The sequence below is a fragment of the Natator depressus genome, chromosome 5 (assembly GCF_965152275.1).
Source record: "Natator depressus isolate rNatDep1 chromosome 5, rNatDep2.hap1, whole genome shotgun sequence".
Taxonomy (NCBI): Eukaryota; Metazoa; Chordata; order Testudines; family Cheloniidae; genus Natator; species Natator depressus.
The window spans coordinates 18398285-18416982 of NC_134238.1; the positions used below are offsets into that span (position 1 = coordinate 18398285).

Sequence of the window (18698 nt, forward strand, 5' to 3'; positions counted from 1 at the left end):
TTATAATAGTGAATCCTCTAAATATTGCTGCCAATGACATGTCAGACCCATAGACCTTTACTGGATTCCTTTTAAAAACATTCACGAGTGTGTCACTTATTGCTCACATCCTATTGAGCAACTAGTTTTCAAACTGTAGAACTAGATCTCAAATTGCTTGTTCACTTTCACAAGGCCAGAGCTACAGTAATCTGGCAGGTTTGGATGTCCATGCATTGCATATATGGGCATCCTGTGTTTACAAACAGGAGGTCATTACCCTCCTCCCCCCCACGCTCCCCATGCTCTCACTCAGGAACAGAGTGGTCTCCTTTGGAGGAGGATTAAGTTACAGCAAAATAATTACTCCTGAACTACAGCACCCACACAGGGGTTAACATTTTTAATTTATGTGCACCGACTTCACACCTTTAGTTGATATGCCTCAACTTTGTTTAGTGTTTTGGTGCAGACATGCCCTAAGAAGTAGCCCAATGAATGGTAACAAATTAACACATGGTAACTTGTAAATCTCATTTTGAAGATGTTTCCAAAAGGGAAGGGTTGGGAATTTTCACGGTGGACTGAGGGCATTAGTTTGCTTTTGCTGAAGTCCGAAATATTGTTGTGCATTTGTTAATATAGTAAAGCAGCTTTGGACAATGAGGGTCACAAAAATGCAACAATGTTCTTACATTATGCACCTCTGATTTTCTAGCAGATAAAGAAATCAGACGTTTTGAGATTGTCCTGCATCCAATAAGAGTAACTTGTGTTAGGCTAATGAATATAAATGTTTCCGTCAAAAATAGGGCAATTTTCTTCTTTTAAAAATACTGTGTTGTAACCAATTTTTTCACAAATGACACAGATCTAATGGAGTCAATGGAGTTAAGATAATGGATGAACTTGGCCCCATCGTTTCTAAGTGTATTATATTCCACAAGCACTTTCAACATAGATATGAACACCAGTCTTTCACAGCTTTTCTGAGACAATGTTAAGTCTTTTGGCATTATCTCCAGAGACTTTTAAACCCAAACAAACTTTGGAATTTCAGAACTTTTACATTACAAACAACCAGGGACACTTAAAGACAAACAAACAAACAAACAAATAAAAGGCATTTTGAGTTGTACGTTCAAGACATTTTGTGCATGCAACTTGAGTTCCTTTTAAGGGAAAGAAAAAAAGTGTTCCCCTCAAATTATTCAATGAAATGAAATATACTGTGTAAGTACTGTGTAATCTTTCATCTCATTCTAGTTCCAATTTTTATTTTAAAGATATGTTTCTTTAGATATCTTTCTATAGTCATACAGGAGAGGGATAAACAAACCAAGCTGTGATACTTTAGCACACTACTAAGAGGCAAATAACAAGCTATTGTATTTTGTGTATGTGATAATACGTATAGAATCCACGCATACACTTAAAAGCAGTGAATGGGAAGCCTTCCCTGGGGAATGTAAGATTCTGGAGTTGTTAAGATTTCATTTTTTAAAAAGTTTTTAAACCTTATAGTTGCAGAGAAATGCGAAACAAGTATTAACGATGGGGGAGCATAAGATTTACCAGACACCTAACTAGCCTGAAGTCAGCCAGGGTTGGTCTGGGCTTCAAATTTCTGTGGTGCCATGGCCCTGGAAAGTTCCCAGGCTCTTCCATATCAACCACTTTCTAGTTTAGTCTGACAGCTAGCAGGTGTCTTTCAAACTATACAAGCAAAGAGTGAATCAATGTAAAAGTATTCTGTAACCATGCCCTTACCCTCTTCCTGGCCTGCTTTTAGCGTCCTTATTATCCTCACTTTTAATGTCATATCTGTACTTTCCATTGACTTCCGTGGGCTATTGAGGAAGTCCCTAACGTTTCCCACTAATTTCAGTGGGCTCTGAGTCAGTCCCCTAAACAGTTAGCAGGGAACTCAGCTATACTTGTTTTGGTGCAGCTCCCCACGTACTTCTGGATGTTCAGAAAATCATAATTAATTATAATTATGCAGTACAGTGTTTGGTTAATTTTCAGAGTACAAACTGAGAATTTTTAATGAAACCATAAACTAGCATTCATCCATGGTTCATTTCATGGTGTTGGATTATGCTCCAATAGTTGCATCCTAGTGGTGAATGAAGTAGCACCTCTGTATTTCACATAGTTTAAATTTGTATAAATTTGGAATCCTTCACGGTAAAGGACACAATGTAAAATGTAATGAAATGTCTATAAAAGGTCTAACAAACATCACTTCATTTAAGACACAAAGTAAGTTATGGTATTCAGTTACCAACATACTTGTTATAAAAAGCTCAATATTCTTAATCAGAATAGGTTTAAAGGCCAAAGACTTCTCTGCCAGGTTCTGCTGCTGCTTGATTAACATCCTTTAAAAGCAGCTCTCCCCAAATAAAGTCCCTTTGCCCTTGTAGGAACTAAGGTATTACATCATCTGTCAGGCCTGTCAATGCATCCTTGTGCCACATCTATGCTCCATCCAGCTGTATTCTTCCTTACATAATGTTTCTATGCTAGCAGAAATGTTTTCCAGAAGGCCGTCCACTATCCTCCTTCTGGAAAAGATACTTCATACTGAGTATGATTTAGAAAGTTCCCACAATATTATTTCCAAGCCTTTCCAACCAGATGATCCTTAGGTCACTCATTACATAAATGTTTGGTTAGACAGTAGTCTAATATACTTTTCTTTCAAAATAAAGCCAACCACCAATTTGAAAGGGTCGTGGAAGGCATTTTTACAGCCTAGCAGTAGCACCAAATAACTGCATTTATTAGTTCTTATTCAAAACTACTCTGAATCTTCTCTTCAGTTCTCTCTTCAGGAACCTCTCAAACCAGCAAAATAGTTTTAAATACTTAAAATGTCCAAATTAAAGGCAATTACAAAGTATTTGAAAAGATTACTATAAGATTGAAGCAGAACTCCTCCTTCCCTCCCCCCGCCTCTGACAAAGCCCATCAATCAAAAGGGTTTTATTGCTAATTCTGTAAGTGCACTGATACCTAATCAGGATGCCTTGCAGTTTGTGTAGAAGACCGGATGACAGATTGTAAGTGACCCATAAATGCTAACAGCACAAAGAAGACGATAACTTATTTGCAATATCTATATGCTGGTTTCAAGCTAAAGATATCATAAAACTTAACTAATATGTTCAATTAATGATTGCAGAGGCAAAAAAAAATTTTTTTAAACAGGATATTTCAATTACCATCTGTATATAAAAACATAGAACATAAAAGCGGCCATACTGGGTCAGACCAAAGGTCCATCTAGCCCAATATCCTGTCTTCCAACAGTGGCCAATGCCAGGTGATCCAGAGGGAATGAACAGAACAGGCAATCATCAAGTGATCCATCCCGTTGCCCATTTCCAGCTTCTGGCAAACTGAGGCTAGGGACACGATCCCTGCCCATCCTGGCTAATAGCCATTGATGGCTATATATTTAACTGTCTCAATATGGTTGAGAAAGACAGCTTAGCTGCAGTTTTATACTTCGTCCTTTGCAAAAAATATGAAACAGAGGCAAATGATTTAGAAACCACTCATGGTAAACTGTTTGTACAAGACTAACAACTAGTATAGTATGTGTGAATAAGTTTATGCACAAACATGACAAGGTAAATCTGTTAGAGGTATTGAAAAGAATTCAGCTGCAAGATTTACTAGAAGATGAACACCACATATCACTCTGCTCTAACAACTGTGCGTTAGAACTCACAAATAGCAAACTTCAAGATTAAATTTGAAGTCCTTTTTACTACCTACTGAAGAAATAATCTAGTAGCCCACAAAGTACAGATTTTAAATAGCATAGGATATTCAAAAGGATAGATTCTGCTCTCACTTACACTGCTGTAAACCCAGGATAGTTTCTGTGATTTCAAAAGCATTACTTGCAATTTGCACTGGTGTAAATATCAGAATGTGGCCCAGACGTTTATACATAAAATTCTGCAAAACTCACTGAATTAGTATCCTGGTACTACTCCTCTATTACATGTACTTTCAAAAAAGTGCATGTCTGTGAGGGGGGTGGTGTTGTTTTTTTTAAACGCATACATTAAATGTAAAAGATCAGCATGAACTGTGTGGTCCATGCCTTCTGTCATCTGCCATTAACTTAATCTTGTGGATCCATGTCCTGGAAACCAGATATAGCTTATTATGCATTTCCATGCACTGTTTAAATATATAATTGCCAATTTAAATGAAAACATTGAAAATTGTTTTAAAAACCCAGCTGTTTTGGAAAGAACTTTTGGAAAGAATCCTTACAGTATAAGCATCCTTACTGCATCTGTCACTATGGTATCTAGGTGTCAGCAGTCATGGCTTTATTCGTAATTTTCCTAACATACTGCATCTATTATCTTTGCCTGTGTGTACTATAGGGCCCCCCCCCCCCGCCCTTTTTTCCCCTCTAACCACTATCAGAAGAGGAATATATTTTCCTATTAATGAAAAAGCCCGATACGGTCTCGTTTCACAGACCCCATCTTTTAAAAAATTGCTTCTTTTGGATGCATAATTTTAAAAGACACCAAGGTTTGTATAAATATTATGTAACTGCCTCAAAAGACAAGCTTCCTGGCACATATGAAAAAATATGAAACATTTTAGCTCAGAACAGGAAGATGAACACAACAAGGGTAAAAGCTGGACAAGTGAACAGGATAATCTCTTGACATCAACTAACTTAACAGGTCTAATTTAGAAATGTGGTTTAACCCTTACTGGTCATCAGATGAACACTACTGAAATTTGTTCTCAATCACACACATGGGCCAACTCTTGAATTATTGTTTAAATTTGATGTTCCAGGTTTAGCCTCACCTTGATTGTTCCTTGTAGTAGCAGAATATTGCTGCTACTCAAAAAAATCTATATCTCCACGACAACTAAAAAGATAAATATACACAGACACACACACCCCTGAGCAGCAGGCTGCTTTATGCAGAAAAATTGCTAAATGCTCTAGAGGTAAGGGCAATTTTAGGATCTCAAGTAGCATAGATACACTTAAACATAGTGTATTTACTAACAAACCTTATTTTGATTGAGAGAATCATTCCTTAGTCTTTGTTTGTTCTTCTGTAATTTACTGGGCATCATCTTTCCCGTTCTGAAGTCAAAACTGCTGAGATCAACAGTGTTTCCCAGGTATCTTGCCAACTGAGGCTTGCTTCTGAACTTCTTACCACTTGGACTAAAAAGAAGAAAACACTTTAGTATGTTTTGTTGTGCGAAATGATACAGCCTTGACTTCTTAGAACAGGTTTCATACCTTTTTAATTGATACTTTAAGAAGCTTCCATATCTTTATTCCATGAAGCATGTTCATTATCGTGTATTTATGCATTTATTAGGCAACTGAGCCAAGTATCATTGCTCACCTAAAATCCAGTCCCATCCTTTGCTCAGGATTCTAACCTATGTTTCAGGATGATGGACACAAGTATGCACTATTGGCCTGGAAGGTAGCTTCAAATGGAAATTCAAAACTAAATGATTGCTTCAGCTACTCTAGTTAAGTATAAAAAGCCCACAATGAGAGATTAGATTCTGTCCAACTGCAAGAAGTCACTTGCTCTGTACAAGATGTAGGGCAGTAGACTAGGGCTTCAACTGACCATCCATTAAACCCAATCACTAATGCACCAACCATCTCAAATCATTAATGCCAATAGACTGATACAAATGTATAAAAATAGGATATGATACAGCATGGCGCCATATACATAATTCACTCACTAATGCTGGTATCAGAGGGTGGAGAAATAACTGAGCAGTAAGCAAGCAAGCAGCAAGATAAATGACACGATATGAAGCGAATAGTCTCAGCTTTGGACCAGCACGTACCATATTAAATGAAATGATGCTGTTTGTAGCAATATTTTGTCTTTGAGGCTTTATTTAGAATTACTCCATTTGCCCCATTTAGCTGATGAATTATCAGCAGTACCCTATTCCCACCTTTTCTTTTGAGCACCATCTGCAAACATTTGGCTTACCATCATCCTAAACAATGCTATTTCTATCAATCTGCATGCTACAGAACTTTCTTTTCCCCCATACCTGCAGCCCTTAACTTTCAATAGGTGCACACAAATGGACTCCTGCACCCATGCAGCCCTCCACCATCTTAAATGGAGCTCCAATGGGCACAAGGTTTTGCCCAAATGCACCTCTTTTCAAGACCATGGGCCAAGCCATTATTCAATGAAAGAAAGTTAACTTAGAAAAAATTAGTGCTGCCTTAATAAGACTTAGAACTGTGGTGTGTCCAGCAGAACAGGGGCTGGACACTCAAGTAAAACAGCAGGCTTGAGAGGCCTACAGCAAAGTTCTTGTGTTGCCTGTGGAGTTGGGAAGCTGACCCCCATCAAGTACAGATAATACTTCCTCATGCTGAGGGCAGGTGGTAGCAAGGTGCCTCACAGCCCTGGCTACCCTGGGAAGCATCACAGATATCCCATGACCCAGGTGAGTGCCCTAATCACTGGGCTATACACTATACTGGGAGGAAGTGTCTCACTCAACCACCAAGTTTCAAAATCTCAAACATTTTCAAGAAATGGGAGCAGCAGCACATGAGCCAGCAAATAGAGCTGGAAACAGAGGAGTCTGAGTGGGAATTTGGGGGTGGGACTGTGCGTATGTGTGCTTTCTTTTTTCTCCTTGACAGGAGCTTAGGAGGAAAGGCTAGGACAGCTACAGAGGCAGCAGTAGTAGTGACCAAAGGAATGGAAGAGTCAGTGAAGATGACTGGATGTGGAAGCTGCAGTGCACATTATCCTGGAGTGGGTATCTGAAAAGTGCTTCGTTTGTATGAAGTGCTGCCTGAAGAGCTGATAGAAGAAAAGATCTGAGGTTTGGAGACACAGGTAGAAACCATGGCTGAGTTTCAAAAGGGATTTAAGCAGATGATGGAGGGAAGCAAGAGGAGGCTGAAGAGAAAACTCAAGACTCACAGATGCAAGCTGGACTGGAGAACTGTGAGGGTAGATTGCTGGACGAAGAAAGTGGTCAATGGAAGCATGTGACTTCAAGAACCAGGCAGAGGAAAAGACTGGTTAGTGAAGGAGAAATAGAACTCAGAAACAGGTTTGCTGAGATGGAAAATGAAGAAGGGGCAGAGCAGGCAGTAACAGAAGACAAGAGTGCAAGGAGAAGAAGAGAAGAGCGGCTAGTCTTACAAGAAGACGGAAAGAGTCAATGGAGATACCCAGAGTTTAGAGCCCCACGAGGATCGAGGATGACTCTCGGAAGATTGCAAGTGAAAACAAAAGACAAGAGGACTTGCAACCAGAAAGAACAGTAGAGGGAAGGCCAGAGAATCACACCCACACCAGGAAGAGGGAGGTCTACATGACTGGGAACTCCCTACTCAGAAAAATGGAGAGGTCTGTCTCCAGAGTTGATCCACAGAACAGAAGGGTGTACTGTCTGCCGGGAGCTAAGATAAGGGATGTGTCCCTTAACGCTCCATCCTGGTCTGTCTCTCACAATGCTTTGCTAGTGACAAGCAGCAGTCCCCTCCAGGCGCTGTTATCACTTGGCACAACCACATATGGAGCCCCATACCCAACTATATTGCATGAATGCTCCCAGAGCCACTCATGAATCACACAGAGAAAGGCACCAGCCAAATTCTCCCAGCCTTATACCTCAGGAATATACTGTCTTGCACTATTCAAGAACCTTTCTTGAGCAATGCAAGTTTATTAGTTGGTTCACCACTTCATCAATGGAAAGTGGATATACACCAGCCTTTGTAAATACAGATATCTCTTTCAAAGCTATTTGCTCAGCTCCTCCCCAATAATCTAATGACCTGCCAAGCAATAGTACAATTTAAAATTTCACAGTACAATGAAATTCAGTTAATATACAGGGTAGTTAGTCTATTTGACCCCCAAGACTCAAGATGCAAATTACAAAATTATTAAGGTTGTCCAACACCTCCCATTTTAAGACCCTGTTTTCAGTTGCTTATAACTATGCCAAACATTAAACATTTTGGGCTGAAATTTTTGACACTGGGTGTCTGCCTCAAGCTGAACTGCTTTAGAAGATTTCAGCCAAAATAGTTCAGCCATTTCTGAGAACAAAGCTAGTGTTTTGGCCACACTAATAAATTCTGGCAATTTGAACAGTTCTAGTATCCCCATCCTCTCCTGCAGGGACTTGTAACCTGGTCTTTGTGCCAGTGTTGTCCCTATGAAAATCTGTCCAACTTTCACCAAGTTATAAGCCTTTGACAAAAAATTGTTTAAAAATTGCAGTTCACATTCAGTAGAGACTTTTTAAGAGTTTAATAGTTACAGTCTCCAAAGATTTCATGTGACTTGGTCATGCTCAAAGCTCTAACAGTTCCTTTTGCATCTGCCATTGCCAGAGGGACAACTGACCATTCTCCATCCCCCCACAGCTACTTCTGTCAGGACTACACATGTGCCATCCACAATTTTTGAATATTTATTTGACCACAAGAATCTGCCTAAGTATTATGTAGTCCTGCTGCACAGGCCAATTTGGATCAAGAGCAACCTGAAGTCTAACTGTTCAGGCTGGAAAAAGATGAAGTCTCCTTGATGACATTTCTCCCTCAATGGACAGAGTGCAGACAGCAAAAGGAAGACTGGATGTTAAAGCTCAATAATGTGACAAAAAACTCAGAGGCCACTTGAACCTAATATTATGCATCTCTAGAGGGGTAGCAGAAGTGCTGATAGAAACTTTTGGTCAGGTAACATAGGTAAGTAAATTCTAATGCCTGCTGCTGCTAAGTTAAGAAAGATTGACCAATCCACCAGAATCAAAATATAATTTCTTAAATACAGCTTTAAGGAAAATCCCAGTGACAATTATCTATTGTTTGCTTAGCATTAACAATGTGTATTACTGTATATTATATAACTTTTTTCAGAACAGAAAGGTCTTTAAGAAAACACAATATACTAGAAATCCAGATGTTAAGATACAGGTTTGTTGTTGTTTTTTTAAAATAAGAGGTGGCTTTATGGGCTTCAAAAGAGAAGTAGAGAGTTTTAGAATAGATATGAAGAATGAGATGATGGTGTTGGCTTGATAAAATGGAAAAAGGAAGTCATTCAATGAATTGGGAACAGTGTGGAAAAGAGATAACAGACGAGAGCAGAGGAAAGAAGTTCACAGGTGATGGAAGTTGGTATTTTTAGCCAAACAGATGGGGTAGGAGACAAATTCCAAATATTTAGCCCCTCATTCTACAATTTGTTCCATGCAGGTGGACCTCAGCACCTGTGTGGAGCCCCAGTGACTTGAATGGGGTTCCCTGAGAATACAGGGGTCAGTACCATTTGCAAGACTGGGGACTTAGCTAATAGTAAACGAGCTAAGAGTAATTACACAAGCAAATCTATTGAAGAGATATGCAAAGCTGTTGAACTATCTATCCTTTGGAAGAGCACAGAATCCTGCTAATCCAAATGTTGTTGGAACACCTAAGTATTTGCTTTACTATCAAACCACAAAACAAACATCCAGAAGTAGTGTCAAAGCAATGTCCATCTGCCTATATGTCAAAGCAATGCGGTCCAGCTTTTGTAGTTGCATTTAAAAGGAATCTATTAAAGAGGTTGTTAATCTCAAAGTGCTACTTTCAAAAAATAGCAGCGTAAGTAAAGCCACCAGTTGGTCTTGATTTGTTTACAGTTTCTTTTCAAGAAAGAAGAGCTACTTTACAATTTTAGTGGACAACATCAAACTGTTCAGTTTTTAAAGTAACTTCTTAATATGTAGAAATATTTAAGGCCCTGTCTACACTAGGAGGGTTTTGCTGTCTAAATATTTTGGCAAAATCCTCCTAGTGTGGATTCAGTGCCTCAAACCATAAAGTTTACTGTATAAGCACAGTTATAAAGATAAAACTGCATCCATATGATGGTTCATATAGCTATGCTGGGTTGAAAAATTAAAAAAAAGTCATATCCCAAATTGACATAACAATATTTAGTGCAGATCAGTGCAGAGTAATTTTTATTACTGTGTTCGGATTTCAGAAGAGGCACATTATAAGCAAAATATACATACACACATGCACGCACACATACACACTGTGGGGAGCCACGTGTCCAACAACAATGAACTTCCCCCGGAATTTTTCTTTCAACAAGCTTTTATTTAAGAAAGAAAGATCTCCTACCACAAATTTGTAGAATTCAAAGGAAGTCTATGATTATCTGTTACAAAGCTATTCAAGAAGAGATCTGTTTCTTTTGAGGTACTGATGCAATTATCCATCCCATTCACCACCCCAACATGATGTAAACTTACAATCTGCTTTATGGTATTAGCAGTATAACCACAAACTGAATTCATGTATTCTTTTAACTGTCAAATGCCATTTGCACTTTTTAGCACTGTAGAGTGAATAAAAACATGTCTAATGAATAGGAGGCTGTTAGTTTGTTTCAATAGAGCAAGACAATCTTTTGCTTTATTTCAAATATTTCTTATTTTTAAATCAAATCTCAAACATTTAATAACTGTAATATATTTACCCATGTTGCCATGGATATGTGTATATTAAAACATATACATATTATAGATAGCAACCTGAAATATGGATTTAAAAATTTTAAGTGTGGGTTTACTCTGAAAACGGCATCTCAGGTTTCCAAAATTGCTCTGATGCCATGTTGCTTGTCACAGTGATTTCGGTATCAGAGAGGTTCAGTTTACGACATCAGCCTATAAACACAATTTCATCTACAAAAAAGCTGCATTTTTTATTCCAATGTATCATCACTATTAAAGGCTCTGCAGGCCAAACTAGGCCCTCAGTGACACCTGTGCAAGGCCCATTATTGTCAAATTATGTCATGAGTGATACCTGTGCAAACCCATTTCTTTCAATGGTTTGCACAAACATAACTCATTGAAAATGAAAGTAGACAATTCTGCTGATAATACATGAGAGAATAGAATGTAGATCACAATTCCAGAGTTGTACTGGCTCTGTTTTGCTACAAGGAGGAAAAATCAGTACAAACTTATTTTTGTCATTAAAATAAGATCTGGCTTTGAATGCACAAAATAAATCTTGAAGAGGGGCCGGACACTACAAAGAGATGTCTCTGGGGAACTCAGGCCCTGGGGTTCACCGATCATTACAGGCAAGACAAAGTTAAAATTGGCAGAGTCTTGAGGATTTTGCTGGTGAAGCAGTCAAGACTGGTGTGGCATAGAGTTGACGCAGTCTAATTTCCAGCAAAGCTCACTCTCGCTAAGGCAGAGGGGTAACACACTAGCTTAGGGTTCTGAGCTGCCCTGAGGAAAACATCACTGAAGAACCCTAGAGTCATAGGCTGTTTAACTGTACTTGGCCCATGCTGATTTACCTTCCTGGATTTTCTTTTACTTTAAATATGGTATTACTGACATTTTCCTCACAGTTGAAATGGAATGGAATTAGACAAAGTTACATTTCCTAAACAAACCCTGCACAATGTGCTAAACGCTACTACACACTTTTTATATATTTTGTATGAGTAGTCCTCTTGACTTCCACAGGAGTACAGTTAAGAATGTTTGTAATGTAAGTGTGAGTGATATACATCTCACTGTAACCATCTGCAAGATCAGGGCCGAAGATATGGAATCTACTGTGCACTATCTGTATTTTCATTACTACTTCCCTTTCCTTTTCAAATCAATGTCTGCTATATCCACGGATTAAAACAAAAACAACAATGTATTCGTATACAAAGGAGCATGGCTGATGGTCCACTAAGTGAAGGCAGGCCACTTATCTTTCTTAGTCCAAAAAAAAAAAAAAAAATCCTGTTTCCCGCCCCATATTTTTAATATAATTATACTTTGGCATTTCACTAGTGCCATCCATCTGATTATTATAAAGCACTTTACAAATATTAGATATCCAAACATCCCTATATGACTGCTACTATTAGAGATGGTGAAACTGAGGTACAGAGATGTTAAATGATTTATTGAAGGTCACATAGCAAGTGACATAAATAACTGCTCAATTTTAGTGCCCTGCCATGTATAATGAAATCATCAAATTGCAAGCCATGAATTGCCTGGAAAATTTTTAATTTCAATTTTGTGGTGCTTTGGCAGAAGATCTGCATCAAGTGCTGACAAAGCTGGAACGAGTCCTAAAATTTGAACCATTTACTCCTAATTCTTTCCCAGATAAAAAAGGCAGATTTTTTAGGTTAAAAACCAGATTATAATCCTCTTCATCTTTAATACATATTTTTTAAAACCCAGAGTTTCTTATTATGTCTTCCAGCATAAGCAAAATACTTTTTCTTATTGAGATATGGACCACAGTGCACAACTAATTAAAAATAAAGCTACATTTTCATCTGGTACAGTATTTCTTAAGCAGTATTTCCACCCCATCCATATTTTTAATAAACAGTTGGATTATAAAACTTATAAATTAAGTCAGTAGGACTAACTGGCATCTATCTCCAAGAAGGGCAGACGCCGTCCCACACAAAAATGCTAGAGGGCTCTACACTGTATTATCAGCTTGTCCACATGACCAACAAATTATCAAACCATGTTATGTGAATTTGATATTAAAATTCTGTAATGCAATGCTGAACCAAAGTGGATTTCAAGATCAATAATCATATTGATTACAACTTATTGCAATCCTGTAAGAGTTCTGCTTAGCCACCATCATTTACTTAGTTGGTCATGCTAACTGAAATTGCTTTTAAAACTTTTTCTTGTTTTTTCTTGCCTTTAGAAAAAACAAACAAGACCCCAGTTCTGCAGTGAGCTCAGCACAGAGCCACAATGAGGTCACTCATGGCTCACGGCAGAATCAGGGTGAAAAACTGGTAGTATGGGCCCAGATGCACGTAGGTATTTAGGCTCCTAACTTCCACTGAAATCAATGGATACCTTTGCAGAGCTTGGCCATAATGGTTATTTCAATTAAACTGCTTTGTCCTCCCCTTATTTTAATCAGGGACCTAAAATATAAAAAACTGAGCATATTAAGATCCCCAGAGTTCTAGCAAGACAGAAACAGTTACAAAGGACTAAACCGTTTAAGTAGTGTTTTTCCAAATGGTTGTTTTAGGATATATCTGTAATCACTTAGTTGTTCTGAATCAAATGTTCCTATTAAAATAATACTGTCCAAAATAAATGTTTGTCTTAAGCAAAATCTGGCACTTAAATCTGTGAACAGTGACTTTACGTGTAAAGTGCATCACCAGGCCCACAATCAACAGGGAACAACTTAGAAAATAAGAATCATGTTGTGGGCCTCAAGTTTAAGCTTTCAGACAGGCTTCACAATAAGGTGGTACTGCAGCAAGAAAAAGCTGATCGTGATGCCACATGTTATCCAATCATCTGCCACCATATTAGCATACGGTTAGTAGCACAAATCAGACAAAGGCAGTAATACAAGAACAATGGCAAATTAAACTCCTTTATAAAGAGGTTTCCAATAAGATTTATTTAAAATGCTAATGGAAATCAATGCTTCCCCTTCCACAAGTATAGACACTTCTTTTGTCTAGTGGCAACACATGATGGGTCAAATGATCCTATGTGCAATGCTAACAGAAACTGGCTTCTAAATACACTGACAAATAAACTGCCCCCAGTAGGACAGTGAAAAGGCTAAGCCCTTAGTCCTTCACTGGGCTAAGAGAAGAGAGTAAGCCCTGCCCTAAAACACTACTTTAAAGTTAGGGAGAGGCCTTCAGGTGTGACTCATTAGAGACAGCCATAAATAGAAGAGCTCTGGTAAGAGGTTGGCCATAACAGAAGGGAGTTTCCTTTAACACAGAGCAGTGTGGACTTGTGTCTGACTGTATGTTCTACAGCCAAAGCACCAAGACTTACTACTTTTCTCAAAAGAGAAAGGAAACAAACTGTAAGTTGTTTTTCAGTGCCTCTAATGCAGGGGTTCTCAAACTGGGGGTTGTGAGGTTATTACATGAGGGGTTGTGAGCTGTCAACCTCCACCCCAAACCCCGCTTTGCCTCCAGCATTTATAATGGTATTAAATATATTTAAAAGTGTTTTTAATTTATAAGGGGGGTTGCACTCAGAGGCTTGCTATGTGAAAAGAGTCACCAGTACATAAGTCTGAGAACCACTGCTCTAATGAGACACATTCAAAGAATAAAGGTAAAAAGAAAGAGTAGGGTTTTTGTATTATTGTTGTGATTGTGATAGTAATATTGAATATAGTTACAGCTACAAAACTGTCCATCTAACACCCATATTTTCACATACTTTTAACTTACTAACAAAGTGTTTCAATTTGTTTGTTTGTCTAAAAGTGAACTCTTCAGACAGTTTAGCAACTTTAGAATTGAGAGTAAAAACAATATTTTGCTAGAACGAAAACTCACTTCTGAACATTATTTACTCTAAATTTAAAAATACTGGTTTTAAAATAAGAGATCCAAGTTTGTGACTGTTTCTCTTGGCACAGCTGTGAGCATTCCATTTAATTTCATTTTCCCAAAAGGAGAAAAAAACAAGAGCAATTCAGCTTGCACCATTTACAAGTAACACCTATTGCTCAGGGGCTCATTTAGCATCAAAGATGTTATAAGTGTTTTAGAACCTGATTCTGCAATAAGCTGTCGGGGACAAATCATCACTGACTTTAATGGGAAGTTGCATGAGCACGTGGGCTCTTCCATATGGAAGTCAATGGGGATCCTGCAACTAGTCCATCCGCAAGGAGTGCACTGCAGGACTGCAACCTTAAACTGCAGCTGATAGCTTCACTTGTGTAAGGGGATTGTTGCCCCCTTACTAACATTCAGTAGGGGTGTTTTAGTTGCTAGCTCCCAGTACTAAAAAGGGGGAAGGGTCAATGGGGAATCAGGACCCTGAGACTGACAGCCCCCAGGAACAATGGGGAGAGGCCAATGCTCCAGGTCAGCCTGAATGACAGGGTGGGCAGGCTAATCAGGGAGTCAGGAGGCCAGGGAGGTCCTGTCCTCTGTATGAGCTGGAATTGCCTGGGTCAGACAGAGTGGGGCCGAGCTAAGGAGAAAGCAGGGGCCTGAGCTGAGCTGGGGAGCAGAGCTGTGCCAGATCCAGAGGGACCAGAAAAGCAACCCAGAGAGAGCAGACCCTGTCCTGGGAGCAGAGCTGCAAGCCCAAAGCTAGAGGCACAGCCCAGAGAGAGCAGACTTGCCCTGGGAGCAGAGCTGCAGCAATCAGAGCCAGAGGGGCCAGAAAAGCAGCCCAGGAAGCAGGTCAGTGCTGGGAGCAGAGTCACAGAAGCAGCCTGCAGAGCAGACCTGTCCTGGGAGCAGAGCTGTAGCAACCAGAGGCAGACAGGCCAAAGAAGCAGCCCAGGGAGCTGGAGGCAGAGCAGCAGCGCTGAGACCGAGTGGTGGAGCTGGGGCTGGAGCAGTCCAGAGCTGGCTGTGGTGAGCAGCTGGGGAGAGCAAGGGGGACCCTGGGCAGCAGGCCCAGCACAGGGAAACGCCTCAGCAAAGAGGCTCTGCAGGCCAGGCTTGGATTGAAACCCCGACAGGGCGGGGGTGACACTGGGAAGAAGGGTCCTACCACTTAGAGCCTGAGAGCATGTGGCCACCACCAGAGCAAGTGTCCAACCCACAGCATCCCTGCAGCACAGCCAGGGCCTAAGAAGAAGGCCTGGGACTTACAAGGAACAGACTATGAACTGCCCTGACATTCCAGAGCCATTGTTTGTGATGTTCCCTGCCACAGAGCGGGTTGATGTGTTTCCTTTAACCTTTCCCATTTTTCCTTATTCTTTTTAAAATTAATTGTTGATTAAATAACTTGCATTTGCTTTAACTTGTATGTAATGGTCAGTGGGTCAGAGAAGTGCTCAGTGCAGAGAGTGTACACTGGAGTGGGGACACCCTAGCCCCTGTCCTAGGTGACCACAGCAGGGTTGGGGGTCAAGCCCCCCAGGAATCCTGGGCCCGGCCTTGTTGGGGTTACAAGGACTCTGCCAGACAGGAGAGTGGAAGGGGAGCCCTCAATGGAAGGGAGGCCACTGGGTAAAGGAAGTGGGAGCAACGACTCAGATCCTTTCGCTAGCCTACTTCACCGGGGTAGTACAGAAGCCAGGAAAGTTCCCCACAATAGCGGGACTATTCCCCCACTTACACACATAGGTACAGGGTCTACTAGCCCTTGCTTCAGAATTCAAATTTACAATACTCCTGCTTCAGAAACCAAGCTTGATGATTTCTCTAGTTAAATATCTGCACTGTTAACAGCCTGTGCATGCCTGCCACACCTGTAGTAGTATAAAGTCTGAATTTGCAAATGCACATACACAGAATTCAGATAAGAATATATATATAAGAGGGTGGAGTGTAATGATATGTCCCAAGCTGGCACTAATTCAAGCCTGATCAATCCAAGCTCTTCAAATGACCAACAGGAAAAAATCACCATGGAGGGGAAGACAGGTGCTGTGACTTAAGCAGGAAGTGCTTTCTGAAGGCCAAAACAGGCAGGAGGACAGCCTGTCAACTTTCCCCAAACCAATTATCTGCAGATCCAAGACATGGCTGCGAGAACGTGACTTCTTGAATATTTGTTTTTTTTAAACAAGTCACTTGCTTTCAGTTCTTCCCAATGACGTGTGAGAATGTGAAAGTGTCCTACTCCCGTGGATGTGTACATGCGCAGGGGGGAGGGGAGATGGGGGGGTTGCCAGTGACTAATGGGGTGGGGGCAAGTGCATGTCTGAGTGGGGGTGTCCTGGCCCTACTGGGGGGGGAAGGGTGCCACGTAGGGGGTCCGGACCTGGAAGGGGCAGAGGGGGTCTGTCTGACACATTCTGGCCCCAGTGGCAGCACTGCCTGGTATTATTAGTGCTGAAGCCAACACTGGGAGTTGCATCTCCTCCGGGGGGGATGTGGCTGGGGGCGCGACCCCCGCGTCCGCTGCCTGGCGCGGAGAGCCTGTGGGGGTGGAGAGGCCTGTGCGGGGAAGGATGGGCGGGGAGCGAGGAGGGGAGCCTGCCCGGGGGAGCTGTCCGTGTCCCGGCCCCGGGTGGGGGGTGGGGGGGGCGAGGGGGCCTGTCCCGGCGGGCCGGTCGGGGGGAGGAGGGGGGGCGGGGGCCGCCCAGGCGGTACCTGAAGTAGTAGACATCGCTCTTGCCGGCGCTGAGGCCCGACTTGCGGATCACCTCCTCCTTCTTCCAGCCCGGGGGCAGCGCGGGGCAGTCCATCCTCCCCCGTCTCTCCATGCACCGGGCCCGGGGCCCGACGCGGCAGCGGGGCGGAGCCTCACCGCAGCGGCGCTATGGTGCCCGGACACGGCCGGGGCCGGGACCCCCTAGCGATGGCGACGGCTGCGCTCTCCTCGGCGTCTGGAGCCCGGGCTGCGCGCGCAGCTGCCTCCTCGCCGGGCGGCCGCTTCCGTAACTGAGCCTTGGAACCCGCTGTCATCGGCTCCCGAACGGGGTCATAGAGCGCGTTCTAGAGGGGCCAGAGCGGCCAAGCCCGAGGCCATGGAGTCGGCTGCCGGAAGGCCAGAGCAGCCATTGAGAGGCCCCGCGCGGCTGTGCGCTGCAGATGGAGCCTGGAGAGGAGCCGGGAAAGCTAGCGTCTCAGGAGCTGGAGGCGGTGCTGGCAGTCGGGGTGCACCCCCGGCTTGAAGTAGTGATAACAGACACCAAATAGAGGGTTTCCATGCCATCATCAGCCCAGGCGCTATAAACAGTGTTGCAGCACCCCTGGGTGTAGGAAGCTAAATGAGTGATTACAGCAGCCAACCGTGTCAGCGCTGTAAAACTCTTCCTGGAATAGCCAGCGTGCCCAATGCTTGAACACCCTACAGTGCTGTAGCATTACCAAGTCTATCCAGATCAAAGCATTCATCCTAGAACAGCCAGAATTACGCAGTTCATAGCCCCGACTCTTAACAGGGCCATCAGTTGGTGGGGAGGCGGGAGAGGATGCTCAACAATTTGCAGCCACAGACATTAAATTCAATATTAATATACTGGGATTATATTTTCCTCATGATCATTTTAAAATCTATTTTACATCCTCTGAAATATAAAGTGTCACAATAGAAGATGGGGTGTTGGCTGGCGGTTTATAACACTCAAAAATCCATGATTTTTGTGCATTTTGCTAAATGAAAAAGATTTAAAAGTAAAGTTATGAATGAATATAAATAGCTTATTGTACATGTTTGGAACACAATTTTCCTTACAGCTTTGAGTTCACAGGGAGTATGGATAACCAAACTGCCACACGGTCAGGTGTGTATACTGGTGATGTACTGCCGGAAAAATGTGTCCCCTGATGGATCGTGTGTAACCCATAGTGCACATGCTTGCAGAGAGAAAGGGAGAAGCTGTTCATTGATTTAGTTTACTGATTTCCTCTTTCCTCCTCCACGCCTGATTTAAACACACATACTTTGTCATTGTAACGATAACGGAGGAAGGAGGCAATATGATTAGGAAAACAAACATACTGTATTAGCTTTGTATACTGGGAACTTCTATACTACCTATTTGAAAACTATATTGTCTGTGGTAACAGTACAACAGAGTTCTGCTTGGTTACAGCATTGTTGGAAATGGACTGGGGTGGCAGTGAAGTATCCTGCCTTAAGATTTTTTTTTAAAGTCTTTTGCTTTTTTGTATGCCCTGGTTCATTTGAAAGTAAACACATTTGCTCTGCTT

The 18698-nt window shown here is 41.6% G+C and overlaps 1 protein-coding gene across 1 annotated transcript in view; it reads right to left on the bottom strand.

Annotated features, from left to right (window-relative positions):
• Positions 1-17361, bottom strand: part of MBD2 (methyl-CpG binding domain protein 2) — a 51792-nt gene extending 34431 nt beyond the window's left edge. Inside the window, exons 1-2 of the mRNA XM_074953895.1 lie at positions 17133-17361; positions 5050-5209 (exon numbers count right to left, since the gene is read on the bottom strand). Of these exons, the coding sequence (XP_074809996.1) occupies positions 5050-5209; positions 17133-17245 (273 nt within the window). The 5' untranslated portion in view covers positions 17246-17361. The remainder of the gene's footprint in view (positions 1-5049; positions 5210-17132) is intronic.
• Between the last annotated feature and the right edge of the window lie 1337 nt (positions 17362-18698).